Here is a 16,902-nt window from a genome sequence, read left to right on the forward strand (position 1 = left end):
GTTAAACAAGAGGAGTGGAGAAGGTGAGAGATACAGTTCTCAAACTTTTATTTAGAGTTTTGTTTTAGGGATTCCCCTCTACCTTCTGTAGGAAAACTATACTCTCTTTCTCTGCTTAAGCCCCTACCCTTCCCACTAAGAGCTGTTTATACCTGTCCTTTTCTCCCTTCTTCTATAGGACCTCTTTCCTCTTCCTCAGCTCTGTAATTCTTATTCTTTACTTCTCTCTTTTTGGTACTGTGTTTAGTTTTATCTGAGGTTTAGGAAAATATACCCAAAGGTGTGGGTCTTGACCTTCTTAGGTATAACTTTAACGTGTTTCATTTGGCTCTGGGATAGGCAGGCATATCTTAGAAGAGGGGACCGTTACCCGCCACCCCCATAGTGTGTGTTGAAACCCTGCTTGATGGAAGAGGAAGGAAGCTACTTTGCTCTGTCCTGCCCCGTTTAGAACAGCTCCAAGTGGTGGTGTGCTTCCTGAGACTACAACTCCCAGCATGCCTAGCCTCAGGCCTGGCTACACATGCTCAGTAACTCTTAAGGCCCACTTCTGTTAACTACTAGGGACATCTGAGGAGGAAGGGCTGTTGGTGTTGCTAAGGGCAACGACCTGAGGCCTTCAGGCTGGATGAGATCCTGAGCTCAGTCATGGCAAGGGCCAGGGGGTGGGCCTGGGTTGGATTTAGATGGGCAGTGGTGGAAATTGGGGAGTTTCTTCTGTTGTGATTGGGATGTTCTGGTTGAAACCAGTGGAGATGGGGGAGATCCATTCAGAGATGCGCTTTAGTTCCAGTAATGTGTTCTACGTCCTGCAAGACCCCAGGGAGAGGGACTTCGGCTGGACTCAGACTTCTTGTTATGACTGCCCCTGGGTTGGCACTGAAAGGCCTCTAGGATGGTAGCTGACTTAAGACCTGAGGAAAAAGTCCAAGGGATAGGGCCCACCAGAAGCCAGGAACTCAGTCATGAGGCAAAGAGTGATACTGGATGTAGATTGTATGTGCTTCTAGTTGGAGGCTGTTGTCCTAGGAACTCTTAGGAGGTGGGAAGTGGGAAAGGGGACTGCATCCTCTCAGAATTCAGCGTAGGAGAAGATGGTATGTGTTTATCTGGGGAGGAGGTAGGCAGTGGGACAACAGTTGGGGAGAGGGACTTTCCTTGTCATTAGTGCAGGAATTTGTAGGTATGTCTTTGCTCTGATTTCTGTAGGGTCTAGATAACATTAGATGCCTTCTCCCTAGGATTTGGGGGAAAGTGTTTAGTGGGAAGACTTACTAGACAAATAGATATCTCTTGGGTCTGACAGGTCTCCCCGAGAGGGCCCTGCCCAGTCGGAGAGAGGGATGGACAGCCCGAAGCCGCCTGGTGAGGATAAAGATTCAGAACCAGCAGGTGAGTAGGGCACATTCTGGGTTTGCTTGGCAGCTTTCTGTTCTACCCAGACAATCTTAGATTTCTGGTCCTAGCACAAGGACAGGAGCTAAGTCCCTCTAATAGACAGGTAATTGAAGGACTTTGTTCTTTGGGACAAAAGTTGAAATGCCATCACTGTTATCCACCAAGGGTTTTGGATAATCTCACGGGTCTGAAGAGTGGACTAGTGCTAAATGGAGGATAATGGCTGATGCGCACTTCTCTGTCTGTTCATTCAGCTGATGGACCTGCAGCCTCCGAGGAGTCAGGTGCCACTGAGCCAGACCTCCCCAAACCACATGTGGGGGAGGGCTCTGTGCCCAGTTCTGGGGGTCCCAGGCTTCAGGAGCCTCCCCAGGACTGCAGGTAACTAGTTTGGGGAAATGAGGATGTAAGGACATACGAGGATTTGATTTGAGAGTCTGGGGCTTTCAAGGTGGAAAATTTAGGAAAATGAGTGGGAAGCATAGGTGAGCAAGTCATGGGGTTGTTTAGGGGTACCTGTGGGCAGGGGGCAGCGTGGTGCTGATGCTTGTGTGTTCACAGTGGGGGTCCAATGCGGCGTTGTGCTCTCTGTAACTGCGGGGAGCCCAGTCTACATGGGCAGCGGGAGCTACGGCGCTTTGAGTTGCCATTTGACTGGCCCCGGTGTTCAGTGGTGTCCCCTGGGGGGAACCCAGGGCCCAGTGAGGCAGCGCTGCTCAGTGAGGACCTATCACAGATTGGTTTCCCTGAGGGCCTGACACCTGCCCACCTAGGAGAACCTGGAGGTAAGTGGAGGGAAGTGGGGTAGCTGACTTGGGCAGGAAACAGGGAAGGGGCTGAGTGGCCCTGAAGCAGTGACGACGTTCTTGTTAACTCTTTCCCCCTTTCCCCCTGTGAAGGGTCCTGCTGGGCTCACCACTGGTGTGCTGCGTGGTCGGCAGGCGTGTGGGGGCAGGAGGGCCCAGAACTATGTGGTGTGGACAAGGCCATCTTCTCAGGGATCTCACAGGTGGGGCCGGGCCAGGGGATTGTGTAGGCCCAGGGCAGGGTGGGCAGGGCTGGTGGGCTTCCGAGAGTCAGGGTGGAATGAGGAGGGCAGGGGGCATACTGGGACAGAGCCAGTGCCTGACGTGTTGATCTGGAGAGAGCTGGCTAGCACTGAGGCTTTGTCTCCACCCTGGCAGCGCTGTTCCCACTGCACCAGACTCGGTGCCTCCATCCCTTGCCGCTCGCCTGGATGTCCACGTCTTTACCACTTCCCCTGTGCAGCTGCCAGCGGTTCCTTCTTATCCATGAAAACACTGCAGCTGCTTTGCCCGGAGCACAGTGAGGGGGCCGCACATCTGGGTGAGAAGTCCTGCCCTTTGGACGGAGGGCAGATGAGGGTCCAAGGGCGCTGGGGGCTCCGTACTCTGCAGAGCACTCAGAAGTCTACAGTTACATACTGTCTGTCTGCCCCACTAAAATACGTGTGGCCTTTGTGAGTGCAGGGGCTTTGCCTGTCTCGTTTAGCATGGTGTCTGCAGTGCCTAGAGCAGTGCCTGGCATATATTAGGCAGACACTTAGTAACTTTTTGTTATTCGTCATTCTGTGTCTGTGGAATGCCTGTTATGTAGACAGCACCGTACCGAGTCCTGTAAGGAATCCATAGCTGACCCGTGTCCTCTGTCCCTTCCCACTGCAGAGGAGGCTCGCTGTGCCGTATGTGAGGGGCCAGGGGAATTGTGTGACTTGTTCTTCTGTACCAGCTGTGGGCATCACTATCACGGGGCCTGCCTGGACACGGCTCTGACTGCCCGCAAGCGTGCTGGCTGGCAGTGCCCTGAATGCAAAGTGTGCCAAGCTTGCAGGTAAGAGTGGGAGGGCAGGAGAGAACCTTAGGCGGGGCACAGGTTAAGGTTGAAAATGAGGGCAAGGAGGACCCTGTTATGTGCCCTGTGCCCCTGCAGGAAACCTGGGAATGACTCTAAGATGTTGGTCTGTGAGACATGTGACAAAGGATACCATACCTTCTGCCTGAAACCACCTATGGAGGAGCTGCCTGCTCACTCTTGGAAGTGCAAGGTGAGTGTCCCCTGATCCTCCTGCCTTACTCTCCCTAAGTCTGCCTCCTACAGCATCCCGGGTTTCTCTGTTGTGACGAGTCCCGTGTTCTCCTCCAGTCTCTGGCTGTCTGACAAGTGCCCGTTTTGCCCGTTCCCTTCCCCTAGGCGTGCCGGGTATGCCGGGCCTGTGGGGCAGGCTCAGCAGAGCTGAACCCCAACTCTGAGTGGTTTGAGAACTACTCGCTCTGTCACCGCTGTCACAAAGCCCAGGGAGGACAGCCTGTCAGTTCTGTTGTTGAGCAGCACCCCCCGGTCTGTAGCAGGTAAGTGGTGTGGACTGGCAGAGATCAGGCTGGGGGATTGGAAGGGCTGAGATTGGCAGGGCTCGTGTTAAAGCAAGCTGACTTTGAGAGGAGGGCCCTCAGGGGGCAGTACAGTCCGTAGCACTCGTGCCTCGCCCCAGTGTGCTCTCGTGAGGAGCTGATAGCTGATGAGAGCCATGGTGCCTGCTCCCCTGTACCCTCTGCAGATTCTCACCCCCAGAGCCTGGCGATACCCCCACTGATGAGCCCGCTGCTCTGTACGTTGCATGCCAAGGGCAGCCAAAGGGTGGGCACGTGACCTCTATGCAACCCAAGGAACCGGGGCCCCTGCAATGTGAAGCCAAACCACTAGGTGAGTAGGGTTTGAGGGTCCCTGAAAGTAATCCCCTTCTGTCGTGTGGCAAGGGACAGTTTCTGCTTTGCCCCAGACCCTGTACTTTCCGTGGAGTACAGCTGAACTAGGTAGGAACATAGTGTGTTATGTCTGCAGGTAGAGAAGGGGCCCAACTTGAGCCCCAGTTGGAGGCCTCCCTCAATGAGGAGATGCCGCTGCTGCCCCCACCTGAGGAGTCGCCCCTGTCCCCACCACCTGAGGAATCACCCACATCCCCGCCGCCTGAGGCATCGCGCCTGTCCCCACCGCCTGAGGACTCACCCCTCTCTCCACCGCCTGAGGAGTCTCCTCTGTCTCCCCCACCTGAGGCATCACCTTTTTCTCCACTGGAGGAGTCACCCTTCTCTCCCCCAGAGGAGTCCCCCCCATCTCCCCTGCTTGAGACACCCTTATCCCCACCGCCTGAAGCATCACCTCTGTCACCACCATTTGAGGAGTCTCCCCTGTCCCCCCCACCGGAGGAATTGCCTACCTCCCCACCACCCGAAGCATCGCGCCTGTTCCCACCACCTGAGGAGTCACCCATGTCCCCTCCACCTGAAGAGTCACCCATGTCTCCACCACCTGAGGCATCCTGTCTATTCCCACCATTTGAAGAATCGCCCCTGTCCCCTCCACCGGAGGAGTCTCCTCTCTCCCCACCACCTGAGGCATCACGCCTGTCGCCGCCACCTGAGGACTCACCCATGTCCCCGCCACCTGAAGACTCGCCTATGTCCCCCCCGCCTGAGGTGTCACGCCTGTCTCCCCTGCCTGAGGTGTCACGCCTGTCCCCACCACCCGAGGAATCTCCTCTGTCCCCACCACCGGAGGAGTCTCCCACATCCCCGCCACCTGAGGCTTCACGCCTGTCCCCACCGCCTGAGGACTCACCTGCTTCCCCGCCACCGGAGGACTTGCTCACGTCCCTACCCCTGGAGGAGTCACCCCTGTTGCCACTGCCTGAGGAACTGCGACTCTGCCCCCGGCCTGGGGAGCCGCGCCCGTCCCCTGCGCCCGAGGAGCCTCGTCTGTCCCCTGCGCCCCAGGAGCCGCGCCCGTCCCCTGCGTCCGAGGAGCCGCGTCTGTCCCCTGCGCCCCAGGAGCCGCGTCTGTCCCCTGCGCCCCAGGAGCCGCGCCCGTCCCCTGCGTCCGAGGAGCCGCGTCTGTCCCCTGCACCTGAGGAGCTGCATCTGTCCTCCCAGCCTGAGGAGCCGCGCCTGTCCCCTCGCCCTGAGGAGCTGTGCCTGTCCCCCACGCCCGAGGAGCCGCAGTTGTCCCCAGTGCCCGAGGAGCCGCGCCTGTCCCCTCGACCTGAAGAGCCCCCTGAGGAGCCAGGCCTATGCCCTGCACCTGAGGAATTGCCCTCGTTCCTCCCACCTGGGGAGCCACCCTTATCCCCTTTGCTTGGAGAGCCGGCCCTGTCTGAGCCTGGGGAGCCACCTCTGTCCCCTCTGCCTGAGGAGCTGCCGTTGTCCCCATCTGGGGAGCCATCTTTGTCACCTCAGCTGATGCCACCAGGTACGGGGATGTTAGTACCCTCTTGCTCTGGGACAGTCTTAACTCTTTATGGCACATCTAATCTAAGAGCCTCTCTTTTCTTCTTTCTCTCCAGATCCTCTTCCTCCTCCGCTCTCACCCATTATCACAGCTGTGGCCCCGCCGGCCCTGTCTCCTTTGGGAGAGTTAGAGTACCCCTTTGGTGCCAAAGGGGACAGTGACCCTGAGTCGCCATTGGCTGCCCCCATCCTAGAGACACCGATCAGCCCTCCGCCAGAAGCTAACTGCACTGACCCTGAGCCTGTACCCCCTATGATCCTTCCCCCATCTCCAGGCTCCCCGGTAGGACCGGCCTCTCCCATGCTGATGGAGCCCCTTCCCCCTCGTTGTTCCCCACTCCTCCAGCATTCCCTGCCTCCCCCAAACTCCCCTCCTTCCCAGTGCTCTCCCCCTGCTCTGCCACTGTCTGTTCCTTCCCCACTGAGTCCCATACAGAAGGCAGTGCAGGTCTCAGATGAGGCTGAGCCACATGAGATGGAGACTGAGAAAGCCCCAGAACCTGAGTGCCCAGCCTTGGAACCCAGCCCTACTAGTCCGCTCCCCTCTCCCATGGGGAACCTTTCCTGCCCTGCCCCCAGCCCTGCCCCAGCCCTGGATGACTTCTCTGGCCTGGGGGAAGATACAGCCCCTCTCGATGGGACTGACACTCCTGGATCACATCCAGAGGCCGGACAGACCCCCGGCAGTTTGGCTAGTGAACTTAAGGGTTCCCCTGTGCTCCTGGACCCCGAGGAGCTGGCCCCTGTGACCCCTATGGAGGTCTATGGCCCAGAATGCAAGCAGGCAGGGCAGGGCTCACCCTGTGAAGAGCAAGAGGAGCCACGTGCACCAGTGGCCCCCACCCCACCTACTCTCATCAAATCTGACATCGTTAATGAGATCTCCAATCTGAGCCAGGGCGATGCCAGTGCCAGTTTTCCTGGCTCAGAGCCCCTGCTGGGCTCTCCCGACCCCGAGGGCGGTGGCTCCTTGTCCATGGAGCTGGGGGTATCTACAGACGTTAGTCCAGCCCGAGATGAGGGCTCCCTGCGACTTTGTACGGATTCGCTGCCAGAGACTGATGACTCGCTGTTGTGTGATGCTGGGACAGCTATCGGAGGAGGCAAAGCGGAGGGGGACAAGGGGAGGCGGCGCAGCTCCCCGGCTCGTTCCCGCATCAAACAGGTAAGGGGCTATCCAGCCACTGATGTGCTTGGTGTCATGCCACTGTCAGAGGTGTAGTCCTGTGTCGCTGATGCCTTCCTGCCTGGCTTATTGCTTTTTTTTTTTTTTTTTTTTTTTTTTTTTTGCGGTACGCGGGCCTCTCACTGTTGTGGCCTCTCCCGTTGCCGGAGCACAGGCTCCGGACGCGCAGGCTCAGCGGCCACGGCTCACGGACCCAGCCGCTCCGCGGCATGTGGGATCTTCCCGGACCGGGGCACGAACCCGTGTCCCCTGCATCGGCAGGCGGACTCTCAACCACTGCGCCACCAGGGAAGCCCCCTGCCTGGCTTATTGAATCCTGGACTGTCAGAGGTCCTTGAGTGCGCCTTCTTATTTTATCAGGGGGAATACTGATACACAGGGGGACGCGACTTGCCCAGGTTCATGGTAACTCGGCCATAGAATCGGGACTAGAAACTCAGGTCTCTCAGGCCGGTATTGTTTCTTGTTGTACCACGTTGACCACTCTTCTTGGAAGATGTGGAGTGGTTTGGACCAGAGTTACCTACCTGTTGCTATCTGAGAGCTTGGCTTTTTCCCTGGCCCTGACTGGGACTTTTGGGCCTTGTTACCTGCCGTACTCTGTCCCTTCGTCTCTTCTCTTCCCTCCAAGCCTGTGGATGCAGCATATTAGCCCTCGACTTTTCCTGTAATCGTCCCCTTACCTCACTCAGGGTCGCAGCAGTAGTTTCCCAGGAAGACGCCGGCCACGTGGAGGAGCACATGGAGGACGTGGGAGAGGACGGGCCCGGCTAAAATCAACTACTTCTTCCATTGAGACTCTGGTAGTAAGGAGAGGCCTCCCATCCCCCAAACATGCTTCAGCTGGCCCCTTCAAGATTAAACACCCTTTAAATCTTGCCAGTCCCCTGCACGCTCACCTGCCTGCCTGCTAGCCTAGGGCCCGTCCAGCTATGTCTGTGCTCCTTCTGTGCTCTTGGCCCCCAGGCTTCTCTGAAATCTGATGTTGGGCTGAGGCCCAGTTTGGGAGCTGGGGTGTTCTTCTGCTTCTTAGTCCTGGCTCCTGGCTTTCATCTTAGCCAGGGGTTTATGCCGCCTTGCCCCAACACCAAAGAGGAAAGCAGCTTAGTTGGGGCGGATTTAGCTGCCTCACTTTCCACAACTCTCTGCCTATAAGGTTGCTGATATCGATAGCTCTCCCAGCAAGGAGGAAGAAGATGATGATGATGACACCATGCAAAATACTGTGGTTCTCTTCTCCAACACAGACAAGTTTGTCCTAATGCAGGTACCGTACTTGACTTTTGTAGTCCCGTCTTCAGCAGTGAGACCGGGCAGCCTGAACAGTTGGATATGTGTGTTTAGGTGGGAGGGTAAATGGGGAGAACCAGGGACCTACTCCTGGCATTCCAGAGAATGAGCTTGACACTGAGCTAGCAGCTAGGAATGTAGCAGTGAAAAAGGCAGAAATGGTTTCTGCTCTGTTGAAGCTTAGAGTCTAGGGAACACGAGTAATCTCGAAGCTGTAGGATTTTGTCGCATATATTACTGTCTCATCCTGACCAGTCTTTACCCACCTTATCTTTCACTTCTCCTTAGCGTTACCCATGTCAGGCTGTATCATTTCAAATTACCTGATCAGATGGGCAAGGCATGCTAGGAAGGAACGGGGTCCCGTGATGGCTCACCGTGTCCTAATGCTGGGGATGGGCTTCTGGTTCTTTGACTCCTCCTTCTCAGATTAGTGGTGTCGTCAGTTACTGGGACTGAGTGGTACTGAGGATGTGAGGTTGGACATTTGGGTTTCTGTGTGTTTCCCCAGGACATGTGTGTGGTATGTGGCAGCTTTGGCCGGGGGGCAGAGGGCCACCTTCTTGCCTGTTCCCAGTGCTCTCAGTGCTATCACCCTTACTGTGTCAACAGCAAGGTGAGTTCAGGGCCCAAGAGGTCTGGCCTGAGGGATGGGGTTGTTACTGCTTATCCTAGTCCCCTGTCTTGGCCACTCGACTTAAAGTGGCCATTGGTCATGGAAGTTGTCCATCAGTTTCCAGTGGTTGTCAAATTCATCTTGGGAAAAAATACTTCGGAAACCGTAGTGGTCTTTACGAGTTTCTTTGTGGTAGACCATGACTTGCTGGTATAATTCAGTCCATCATGTAAACTGTGAGAACTTTACTGGTAGAAAACATGATATGGTCTGGATATAAAATGTAAAATCAGAATCAAACACATGTCCACAAAGAGAAAGCAGTGTTTTTGACTCAAGTATGATCAGTCATTTTGGGGTTTTCACTAATGTTAATTTAGAACTTGTCCACTGCTAACAGTCACTAACTTGTAGCAGTAGCAGGCTCTACATGTTCAAGAAAAACTGGGGGAAATACAACCTAATTCTATCCACAGTCTTTTTGGAGACTTCGCTAGTGAAAGATCCTAATGAGGCAGTGGCCGGGTGAGGCTGTTCTCTGATCAGCAGAGACCCCTGGAAGCCTAAGTTTAAGATCCACTGTTTTTGGGGTGAGGGTGCTCTGTGTAGATTCCCTGTGCTCAAATGGAGGTCTGGCCTGGGTACTGGGGTCCTCCAGCCTCACCTGTGTAAGTCCCCCCGCTCCCCTGAGAGGTCTGCCCTGCCCTCCGCATCACCTCCTGAGGAATTGCCGTCTTCTGCACCAGATCACCAAGGTGATGCTGCTGAAGGGCTGGCGTTGCGTGGAGTGCATCGTGTGTGAGGTATGCGGCCAGGCCTCAGACCCCTCCCGCCTGCTGCTCTGTGATGACTGTGACATCAGCTACCACACGTACTGCCTGGACCCGCCACTGCTCACCGTGCCCAAGGGTGGCTGGAAGTGCAAGTGGTAAGGAGACTGGGATCTTCAGAGGGGCCTGAAATGTTTGAGTGGGTGTGATGTTGAATACATGGCAGAGGCGGGGTTTAGAAGGCCGGGCGGCTTTGGGTGCTTTGGGTGGGTTAGGTGCTGAGGGTCTGTCTTTCTGCCCCCACCAGGTGTGTGTCCTGTATGCAGTGTGGGGCCGCCTCCCCTGGCTTCCACTGTGAATGGCAGAATAGTTACACGCACTGCGGGCCCTGCGCCAGCCTGGTGACCTGCCCGATCTGTCATGCCCCGTATGTGGAAGAGGACCTCCTGATCCAGTGCCGTCACTGTGAACGGTGAGGGTGCCCCTTTCTCCTCATATAAGCCCCCTCTTCCCTGTTCTCAGCCTGGCGTTGTCTCAGTTTATCCCCTCCTGTCTCCCTTCTCCCAGGTGGATGCATGCTGGTTGCGAGAGCCTCTTCACAGAGGATGACGTGGAGCAGGCGGCCGATGAGGGCTTTGACTGTGTCTCTTGCCAGCCTTACGTGGTAAAGCCTGCTGGTGAGTACCAGGGGCGGGGGAGAGGGGAGGAGGGGTCGGGCAGGGGTGCCTTGCTTTGGGACAGGGCCTCTAGCTGCCTTGCTTTGTCCTCTCCACAGTGCCTGTTGCGCCTCCAGAGCTGGTGCCTATGAAGGTGAAAGAGCCGGGTGAGTCACAGAAATTCTGAATGCCAAAGCCAGAGGAGACCTTAGGCACTTAGTCTGGCTCCAGCCCCCCAACTTTATCTCGTTATTTTCGGAGAAGGAAACTAAGACCCAGGGGGGTTGAGTGGCCTGCCCAAGGTCACCCCATAGGTCAGTGGTGAAGTTATGACGAGAACCAAGGCATCCAGTTTCCCAGGCAGAGTTCCTTCCACCAGGCAACGCGGCCTTTGTACGGCTAGAATCTCACCTCCAGAGAGCACGGAACACAGCTTTCTCCTTAATGAAGGAGCTGGGGCTCTCCCACCTCCATCGTGATGTGGGCACTGCTCCTGGCATCTGGGGCACTGTGAGCTGGCATTCGGCAAGGAGGGGCCCTCCTGGCCTCAGACAGCTAGAGAATATATTGGGTGAACTGGGGGTGAACCATGAGCAAAGTCCGGCTTCAGCAGGAGCGGTCTCTCTGATCCCCCTGGTTACCTGAGGGAGCACTCGGGCCTCAGCTGGCGCCCGCTGGTGGTCTCTCCTCTCCAGCCCTCAGACCCCAGTCTGGAGTTCAGTCTGTCTCTCTCTCGCTGCTTTTGTCCCAGCTAGGGACTTAGGCCGAAACTTGGAGTTCTGCGCTCCTTGGGGCCTCCATCGGGGGTCACACGCTCTTCCCCCTTGTGCAGAGCCCCAGTACTTCCGCTTCGAGGGTGTGTGGCTGACAGAAACTGGCATGGCTGTGCTGCGTAACCTGACCATGTCGCCCCTGCACAAGCGGCGCCAGCGGCGAGGACGGCTTGGCCTCCCAGGCGAGGCAGGGCTGGAGGGTTCTGAGCCTTCAGATGCCCTTGGCCCTGATGACAAGAAGGATGGAGACCTGGACACTGATGAGCTGCTCAAGGGTGAAGGTCAGGCTGAGGAGTCTCAGGGAGTGCCAAAGTAATGGGAGCATGCCTGTGAGAGTTGAGTGTTGGGTAGGAGCTGCATTATGACTCCCAGTCACCCTCAAGGCACTGTTGGTCTTGTCCAGATGGCTCTGTGGCAGGGCACTCAGCTCTGTTCTTAGGTGGCAGGATGACAGGGTTAAAAGGGTCCATGCCTCTGACCTGCTTCCGTCTCGTCTGTCCCCGTACACAGGTGGTGTGGAACACATGGAATGCGAAATTAAACTAGAGGGCCCCGTCAGCCCTGATGGAGAGCCTGGCAAAGAGGAGACCGAGGAAAGCAAAAAACGCAAACGCAAACCCTATCGGCCTGGTGAGGCCCTGGGATGCAGAGGTGGGGTGGTGAGTGGCAGCTCACCAGGTCCCCAGCGGCTTCTCAGCCTCAGCTCTGTCTCCTTATAGGCATCGGTGGTTTCATGGTGCGACAGCGGAAATCCCACACACGTGTGAAAAAGGGGCCTGCTGCACAGGCGGAGGTGTTGAGTGGGGATGGGCAGCCCGACGAGGGTGAGACGGGTGAGGGCTCCAGTGGGGCCTGGGAGAAGGTGGGGATCACAGGACCTGTGGGACACTGCCAGGGAGGCCTGGGGCAGGGGAGTCCACTCAGAGGGCCAGGGGAGTAGTGGGCCCACTACTGGTGCTGGGGAGAGAGTAGGCAGAAAGCGTCCCCAGGCCAAGTTGGGAGCAGCATGCCCGCTGGCCCCAGAGAGGCAGACACCTCCCATTCGGTCCCCAGTGTTGCCTGCCGACCTGCCTGCAGAGGGCTCTGTGGACCAGAGCTTAGCTGATGGGGATGAGAAGAAGAAGCAGCAGCGGCGAGGGCGCAAGAAGAGCAAACTAGAGGACATGTTCCCTGCTTATCTGCAGGTGGGTCTTAGGCTCCGAGGGGCAAGGGCAGTGTCGGTCCTGCAGGGCATGAAGAAGCCTGTTTCTCCCTGACTCCTCCCACAGGAAGCCTTCTTTGGGAAGGAGCTGCTGGACCTGAGCCGGAAGGCCCTTTTTGCAGTTGGGGTGGGCCGGCCAAGCTTTGGACTAGGAACCCCAAAAGCCAAGGGGGATGGAGGCTCAGATAGGAAGGAGCTCCCGACCTCACAGAAAGGTCAGTCGTGTGGGGGTAAGGTGGTCTGAAGGGGTCCAGTTTCGCTCTGTGCTTAGAAGCTGGTAAGAGATTTTAGTGGGAAATGGGCTGGTCTCCAGGAGTTGAGGGTGGGCCGAGGGCCCTGGCCTTGGAGCTGGGGTCCTATTCGGAGCATCACATGTAGGGCATCTCTGATTGGAATGGCGACTGTTGCTTATAGGAGATGACGGTCCGGATGTTGCAGATGAAGAATCCCGTGGTCCTGAGGGCAAGGCTGACACATCAGGTGAGGGCTGCTGGGAGGACTGTGTGCCATCTTGGTTTTGCTTCTGTGAATCTGTTCTGCCCCTGAGCACTATCAGGGATGGAGGCTGGAGAGTGTTCCGTGCCTTCTGTGGTTCAGGGTGGCCAGTGTGGTACCTCCATACTGGCCTTGGCTGATGGGTTTCTCCTGGCAATTGCAGGACCTGAGGATGGCGGCGTAAAGGCATCCCCAGTGCCTAGTGACCCTGAGAAGCCAGGCACCCCGGGGGAAGGGATGCTTAGCTCTGACTTAGACAGGATTCCCACAGAAGGTGAGGCTGTGACCCACACTCCTTGCCTATAAGGGTCCTCTGTGGGAGAAGGAGAGCATCCTACCTGTGAGACTCTCATCTCTACAGCTTCTCTAGTGGGGAGTCGTGGGCACCTTCCCTGGCCGTGACCATTTGTAGCCCTGTGGTGTCCCTTCAACTCCCCAGTCTTCCTCAGCAGCATCCTTCATCGATCCCTCACAGAACTGCCCAAGATGGAATCCAAGGACCTGCAGCAGCTTTTCAAGGATGTTCTGGGTTCTGAACGAGAGCAACATCTGGGTTGTGGAACCCCTGGCCTCGACGGCAGCCGTACACCGCTACAGAGGCCCTTTCTTCAAGGTGATCCGGATAGGAGTGGTTTGAAAACTGGGTGGGCAGGTATGGCCAAGCCTGCCTCCAGGATGGGCCACTTACTCCTTTCGCTGATCCTGTGCCTCTTGTAGGTGGACTCCCTTTGGGCAACCTCCCCTCCAGCAGCCCAATGGACTCCTACCCGGGCCTTTGCCAGTCCCCATTCCTGGATTCTAGGTTGGTATTTATGCTTAACCCCCGTGGGCAGTCTCTTCCTTCCAACTGGGGCCATGCCAAGGGAGGGAACCTTGGACTCTTGGGTGCTGCTGTAGCAACACCTCTCTCTGCTCCTTTGTTAGTGACTGTCCTCTGTTGGGGCAGGGCAGTGGCCTGGGGACTCTGGGCAGTTTGTCTGGGGTGGGACTTGGCGTCCCTGCCCTCTGTGACTCTCCGCCCCTGCGCCCCAGGGAGCGCGGGGGCTTCTTTAGCCCGGAGCCCGGTGAGCCAGACAGCCCCTGGACAGGCTCGGGGGGCACCACGCCCTCCACCCCGACCACGCCCACCACAGAGGGTGAGGGCGACGGGCTCTCCTACAACCAGCGGAGTCTTCAGCGCTGGGAGAAGGACGAGGAGTTGGGCCAGCTCTCTACCATCTCACCTGTGCTCTATGCCAACATTAACTTTCCCAATCTCAAGCAAGATTACCCAGGTACCCGTGGGATGAGGGCAAGGGAGACAACCTGTAACATGGCACGTGCAGGGGGTCACCTGCCAGGTCTCCCCTAACACATTCTGTCTGCCCTCCAGACTGGTCTAGCCGCTGCAAACAAATCATGAAGCTCTGGAGAAAAGTTCCAGCTGCTGATAAAGCCCCCTACCTGGTGAGACAGAGGGAGCCTGGGTCAGCGTGGGAACTGAGGGTGTGGGGTGACTTTGGGAAGGTCGCCTCAGTTCTTGCCATTCCCCATTCCCAAAGCAGCTGGGCCAGTAGGGATCAGCTTCTGGGTAGGCAGTGTGAGTGACATTGCGAGGGCTGGGGGCTGAGCGTGAGATTGCGTCCTAGCCTAAGGTTGTGTCCTCTATTCCTCAGCAAAAGGCCAAAGATAACCGGGCAGCTCACCGCATCAACAAGGTGCAAAAGGTGAGTGGGGGCCAGGCTGGGCCGTGCCATCCAAGGCCTGTAGTGGGGCGGGCTCTCTAAGGGTAGGGGGGACGTAGGGCCTGCCTACAGCAGCCTGACTGCTCTGTGCCTGGTCTCCCCCTGTAGCAGGCTGAGAGCCAGATCAACAAGCAGACCAAGGTGGGCGACATGGCCCGTAAGACTGACCGACCGGCCCTGCATCTCCGCATTCCCCCCCAGCCAGGGGCACTGGGCAGCCCGCCTCCTGCTGCTGCCCCCACCATTTTCATTGGCAGCCCCACTCCCCCCGCCGGCTTGTCTACCTCTGCGGATGGGTTTCTGAAGCCGCCGGCGGGCACGGTGCCCGGCCCTGACTCGCCCGGTGAGCTCTTCCTCAAGCTCCCACCCCAGGTGCCCGCCCAAGTGCCTTCGCAGGACCCCTTTGGACTGGCCCCCGCCTACGCTCTGGAGCCCCGCTTCCCCACGGCACCACCCACCTATCCTCCCTATCCTAGTCCGACCGGGGCCCCCGCGCAGCCCGCGACGCTGGGCGCCTCATCTCGTCCTGGGACCGGCCAGCCAGGGGAGTTCCACACCACCCCACCTGGCACCCCCCGACACCAGCCCTCCACACCTGACCCCTTCCTCAAACCCCGCTGCCCCTCACTGGACAACCTGGCTGTGACTGAGAGCCCAGGGGTAGGGGGAGGCAAGGCTTCTGAGCCTCTGCTGTCACCCCTGCCTTTCGTGGAGTCTCGGAAGGCCCTAGAGGTGAAGAAGGAAGAGCTTGGGGCGTCGTCTCCCAGCTATGGGCCCCCAAACCTGGGCTTTGTTGACTCACCCTCCTCAGGCCCCCATCTGGGTGGCCTGGAGTTAAAGGCACCCGATGTCTTCAAAGCCCCCCTGACCCCTCGGGCATCTCAGGTAGAGCCCCAGAGCCCAGGCTTGGGCCTAAGGCCCCAGGAGCCGCCCCCTGCCCAGGCTTTGGCCCCTTCTCCTCCCAGCCACTCGGACATCTTTCGCCCTGGCCCCTACCCTGACCCCTATGCCCAACCCCCGTTGACCCCTCGGCCCCCACCCCCACCCCCTGAGAGCTGCTGTGCCCTGCCTCCTCGCTCACTGCCCTCTGACCCTTTCTCCCGAGTGCCCGCCAGTCCCCAGTCCCAGTCCAGCTCCCAGTCCCCATTGACACCCCGTCCTCTGTCTGCTGAGGCTTTCTGCCCATCCCCTGTTACCCCTCGCTTCCAGTCCCCTGACCCTTATTCCCGCCCGCCCTCACGCCCTCAGTCCCGGGACCCGTTTGCCCCACTGCATAAGCCACCCCGCCCACAGCCCCCTGAAGTTGCCTTCAAGGCTGGGCCTCTAGCCCACACTCCGTTGGGGGCTGGGGGTTTCCCAGCAGCCCTGCCCTCAGGGCCGGCAGGTGAGCTCCACGCCAAGGTCCCAAGTGTGCAGCCCCCCAATTTTGCCCGGTCCCCTGGGACTGGTGCATTTGTAGGCACCCCTTCTCCCATGCGTTTCACTTTCCCTCAGGCAGTAGGGGAGCCTTCGCTAAAGCCCCCTGTCCCTCAGCCTGGTCTCCCTCCACCCCATGGGATCAACAGCCATTTTGGGCCCGGCCCTACCTTGGGCAAGCCTCAAAGCACAAACTACGCAGTAGCCACAGGGAACTTCCACCCATCGGGCAGCCCTCTGGGACCCAGCAGTGGGTCCACAGGAGAGGGCTATGGGCTGTCCCCACTACGCCCCCCATCAGTCCTTCCACCACCTGCACCCGATGGATCCCTCCCCTACCTGTCCCATGGAGCCTCCCAGCGGGCAGGCATCACCTCTCCAGTTGAGAAGCGAGAAGACCCAGGGGCTGGGATGGGCAGCTCTTTGGCGGCACCTGAACTTCCGGGTACCCAGGACCCAGGCATGTCCAGCCTCAGTCAGACCGAGCTGGAGAAGCAACGACAGGTGAGTCGACATCCTGGACCTGAGCACCCTCCACGTCTCCCCTGTTTCTGCGCCAGCCCTTTGGTTTGAGTAGAATGGACTCACCCCTCTTCTCTGTTCTCTGCGCAGCGCCAACGACTACGGGAGCTGCTGATTCGGCAGCAGATCCAGCGCAACACCCTTCGGCAGGAGAAGGAAACCGCGGCAGCTGCCGGAGCAGTGGGGCCCCCGGGCAGCTGGGGTGCTGAGCCTAGTAGCCCTGCCTTTGAGCAGCTAGGTCGAGGCCAGACCCCCTTTGCCGGCACCCAGGTAGGTAGAGTGGCAAGGGGTAGTGGATCCAAGATACTGAAGGTGGCCCCCACCTTCATCTACCCTCATCTCTCCTAGGACAAGAGCAGCCTTGTGGGGCTGCCCCCGAGCAAGCTGGGTGGCCCCATCCTGGGGCCAGGGGCTTTCCCTAGTGATGACCGACTCTCCCGGCCACCTCCACCAGCCACCCCTTCCTCTATGGATGTGAACAGCCGGTGAGGCTCCAGGGGGTGCCCTGGGGGGAAATCAAGGGAACATATTGTACCTCCATTGTGTGCTGCCTC

The 16,902-nt window shown here is 58.2% G+C and overlaps 1 protein-coding gene across 1 annotated transcript in view; it reads left to right on the top strand.

Annotated features, from left to right (window-relative positions):
- The first annotated feature begins 1,343 nt into the window (after positions 1-1,343).
- Positions 1,344-16,902, top strand: part of KMT2D (lysine methyltransferase 2D) — a 31,257-nt gene continuing 15,698 nt past the window's right edge. Inside the window, exons 1-33 of the mRNA XM_065886570.1 lie at positions 1,344-1,392; positions 1,653-1,779; positions 1,960-2,183; positions 2,298-2,407; positions 2,583-2,745; positions 3,084-3,249; positions 3,349-3,463; positions 3,610-3,767; positions 3,974-4,119; positions 4,258-5,661; positions 5,756-6,864; positions 7,578-7,691; positions 8,042-8,152; positions 8,687-8,791; positions 9,538-9,719; positions 9,869-10,033; positions 10,129-10,238; positions 10,337-10,384; positions 11,050-11,271; positions 11,501-11,620; positions 11,710-11,814; positions 12,044-12,174; positions 12,259-12,406; positions 12,606-12,671; positions 12,850-12,960; positions 13,162-13,299; positions 13,404-13,488; positions 13,719-13,960; positions 14,059-14,132; positions 14,342-14,392; positions 14,519-16,330; positions 16,439-16,618; positions 16,697-16,833. Of these exons, the coding sequence (XP_065742642.1) occupies positions 1,344-1,392; positions 1,653-1,779; positions 1,960-2,183; positions 2,298-2,407; positions 2,583-2,745; positions 3,084-3,249; positions 3,349-3,463; positions 3,610-3,767; positions 3,974-4,119; positions 4,258-5,661; positions 5,756-6,864; positions 7,578-7,691; positions 8,042-8,152; positions 8,687-8,791; positions 9,538-9,719; positions 9,869-10,033; positions 10,129-10,238; positions 10,337-10,384; positions 11,050-11,271; positions 11,501-11,620; positions 11,710-11,814; positions 12,044-12,174; positions 12,259-12,406; positions 12,606-12,671; positions 12,850-12,960; positions 13,162-13,299; positions 13,404-13,488; positions 13,719-13,960; positions 14,059-14,132; positions 14,342-14,392; positions 14,519-16,330; positions 16,439-16,618; positions 16,697-16,833 (8,228 nt within the window). The remainder of the gene's footprint in view (positions 1,393-1,652; positions 1,780-1,959; positions 2,184-2,297; positions 2,408-2,582; positions 2,746-3,083; positions 3,250-3,348; positions 3,464-3,609; positions 3,768-3,973; positions 4,120-4,257; positions 5,662-5,755; positions 6,865-7,577; positions 7,692-8,041; positions 8,153-8,686; positions 8,792-9,537; positions 9,720-9,868; positions 10,034-10,128; positions 10,239-10,336; positions 10,385-11,049; positions 11,272-11,500; positions 11,621-11,709; positions 11,815-12,043; positions 12,175-12,258; positions 12,407-12,605; positions 12,672-12,849; positions 12,961-13,161; positions 13,300-13,403; positions 13,489-13,718; positions 13,961-14,058; positions 14,133-14,341; positions 14,393-14,518; positions 16,331-16,438; positions 16,619-16,696; positions 16,834-16,902) is intronic.

This window comes from Phocoena phocoena, chromosome 11 (genome assembly GCF_963924675.1).
Source record: "Phocoena phocoena chromosome 11, mPhoPho1.1, whole genome shotgun sequence".
Lineage (NCBI taxonomy): Eukaryota > Metazoa > Chordata > Mammalia > Artiodactyla > Phocoenidae > Phocoena > Phocoena phocoena.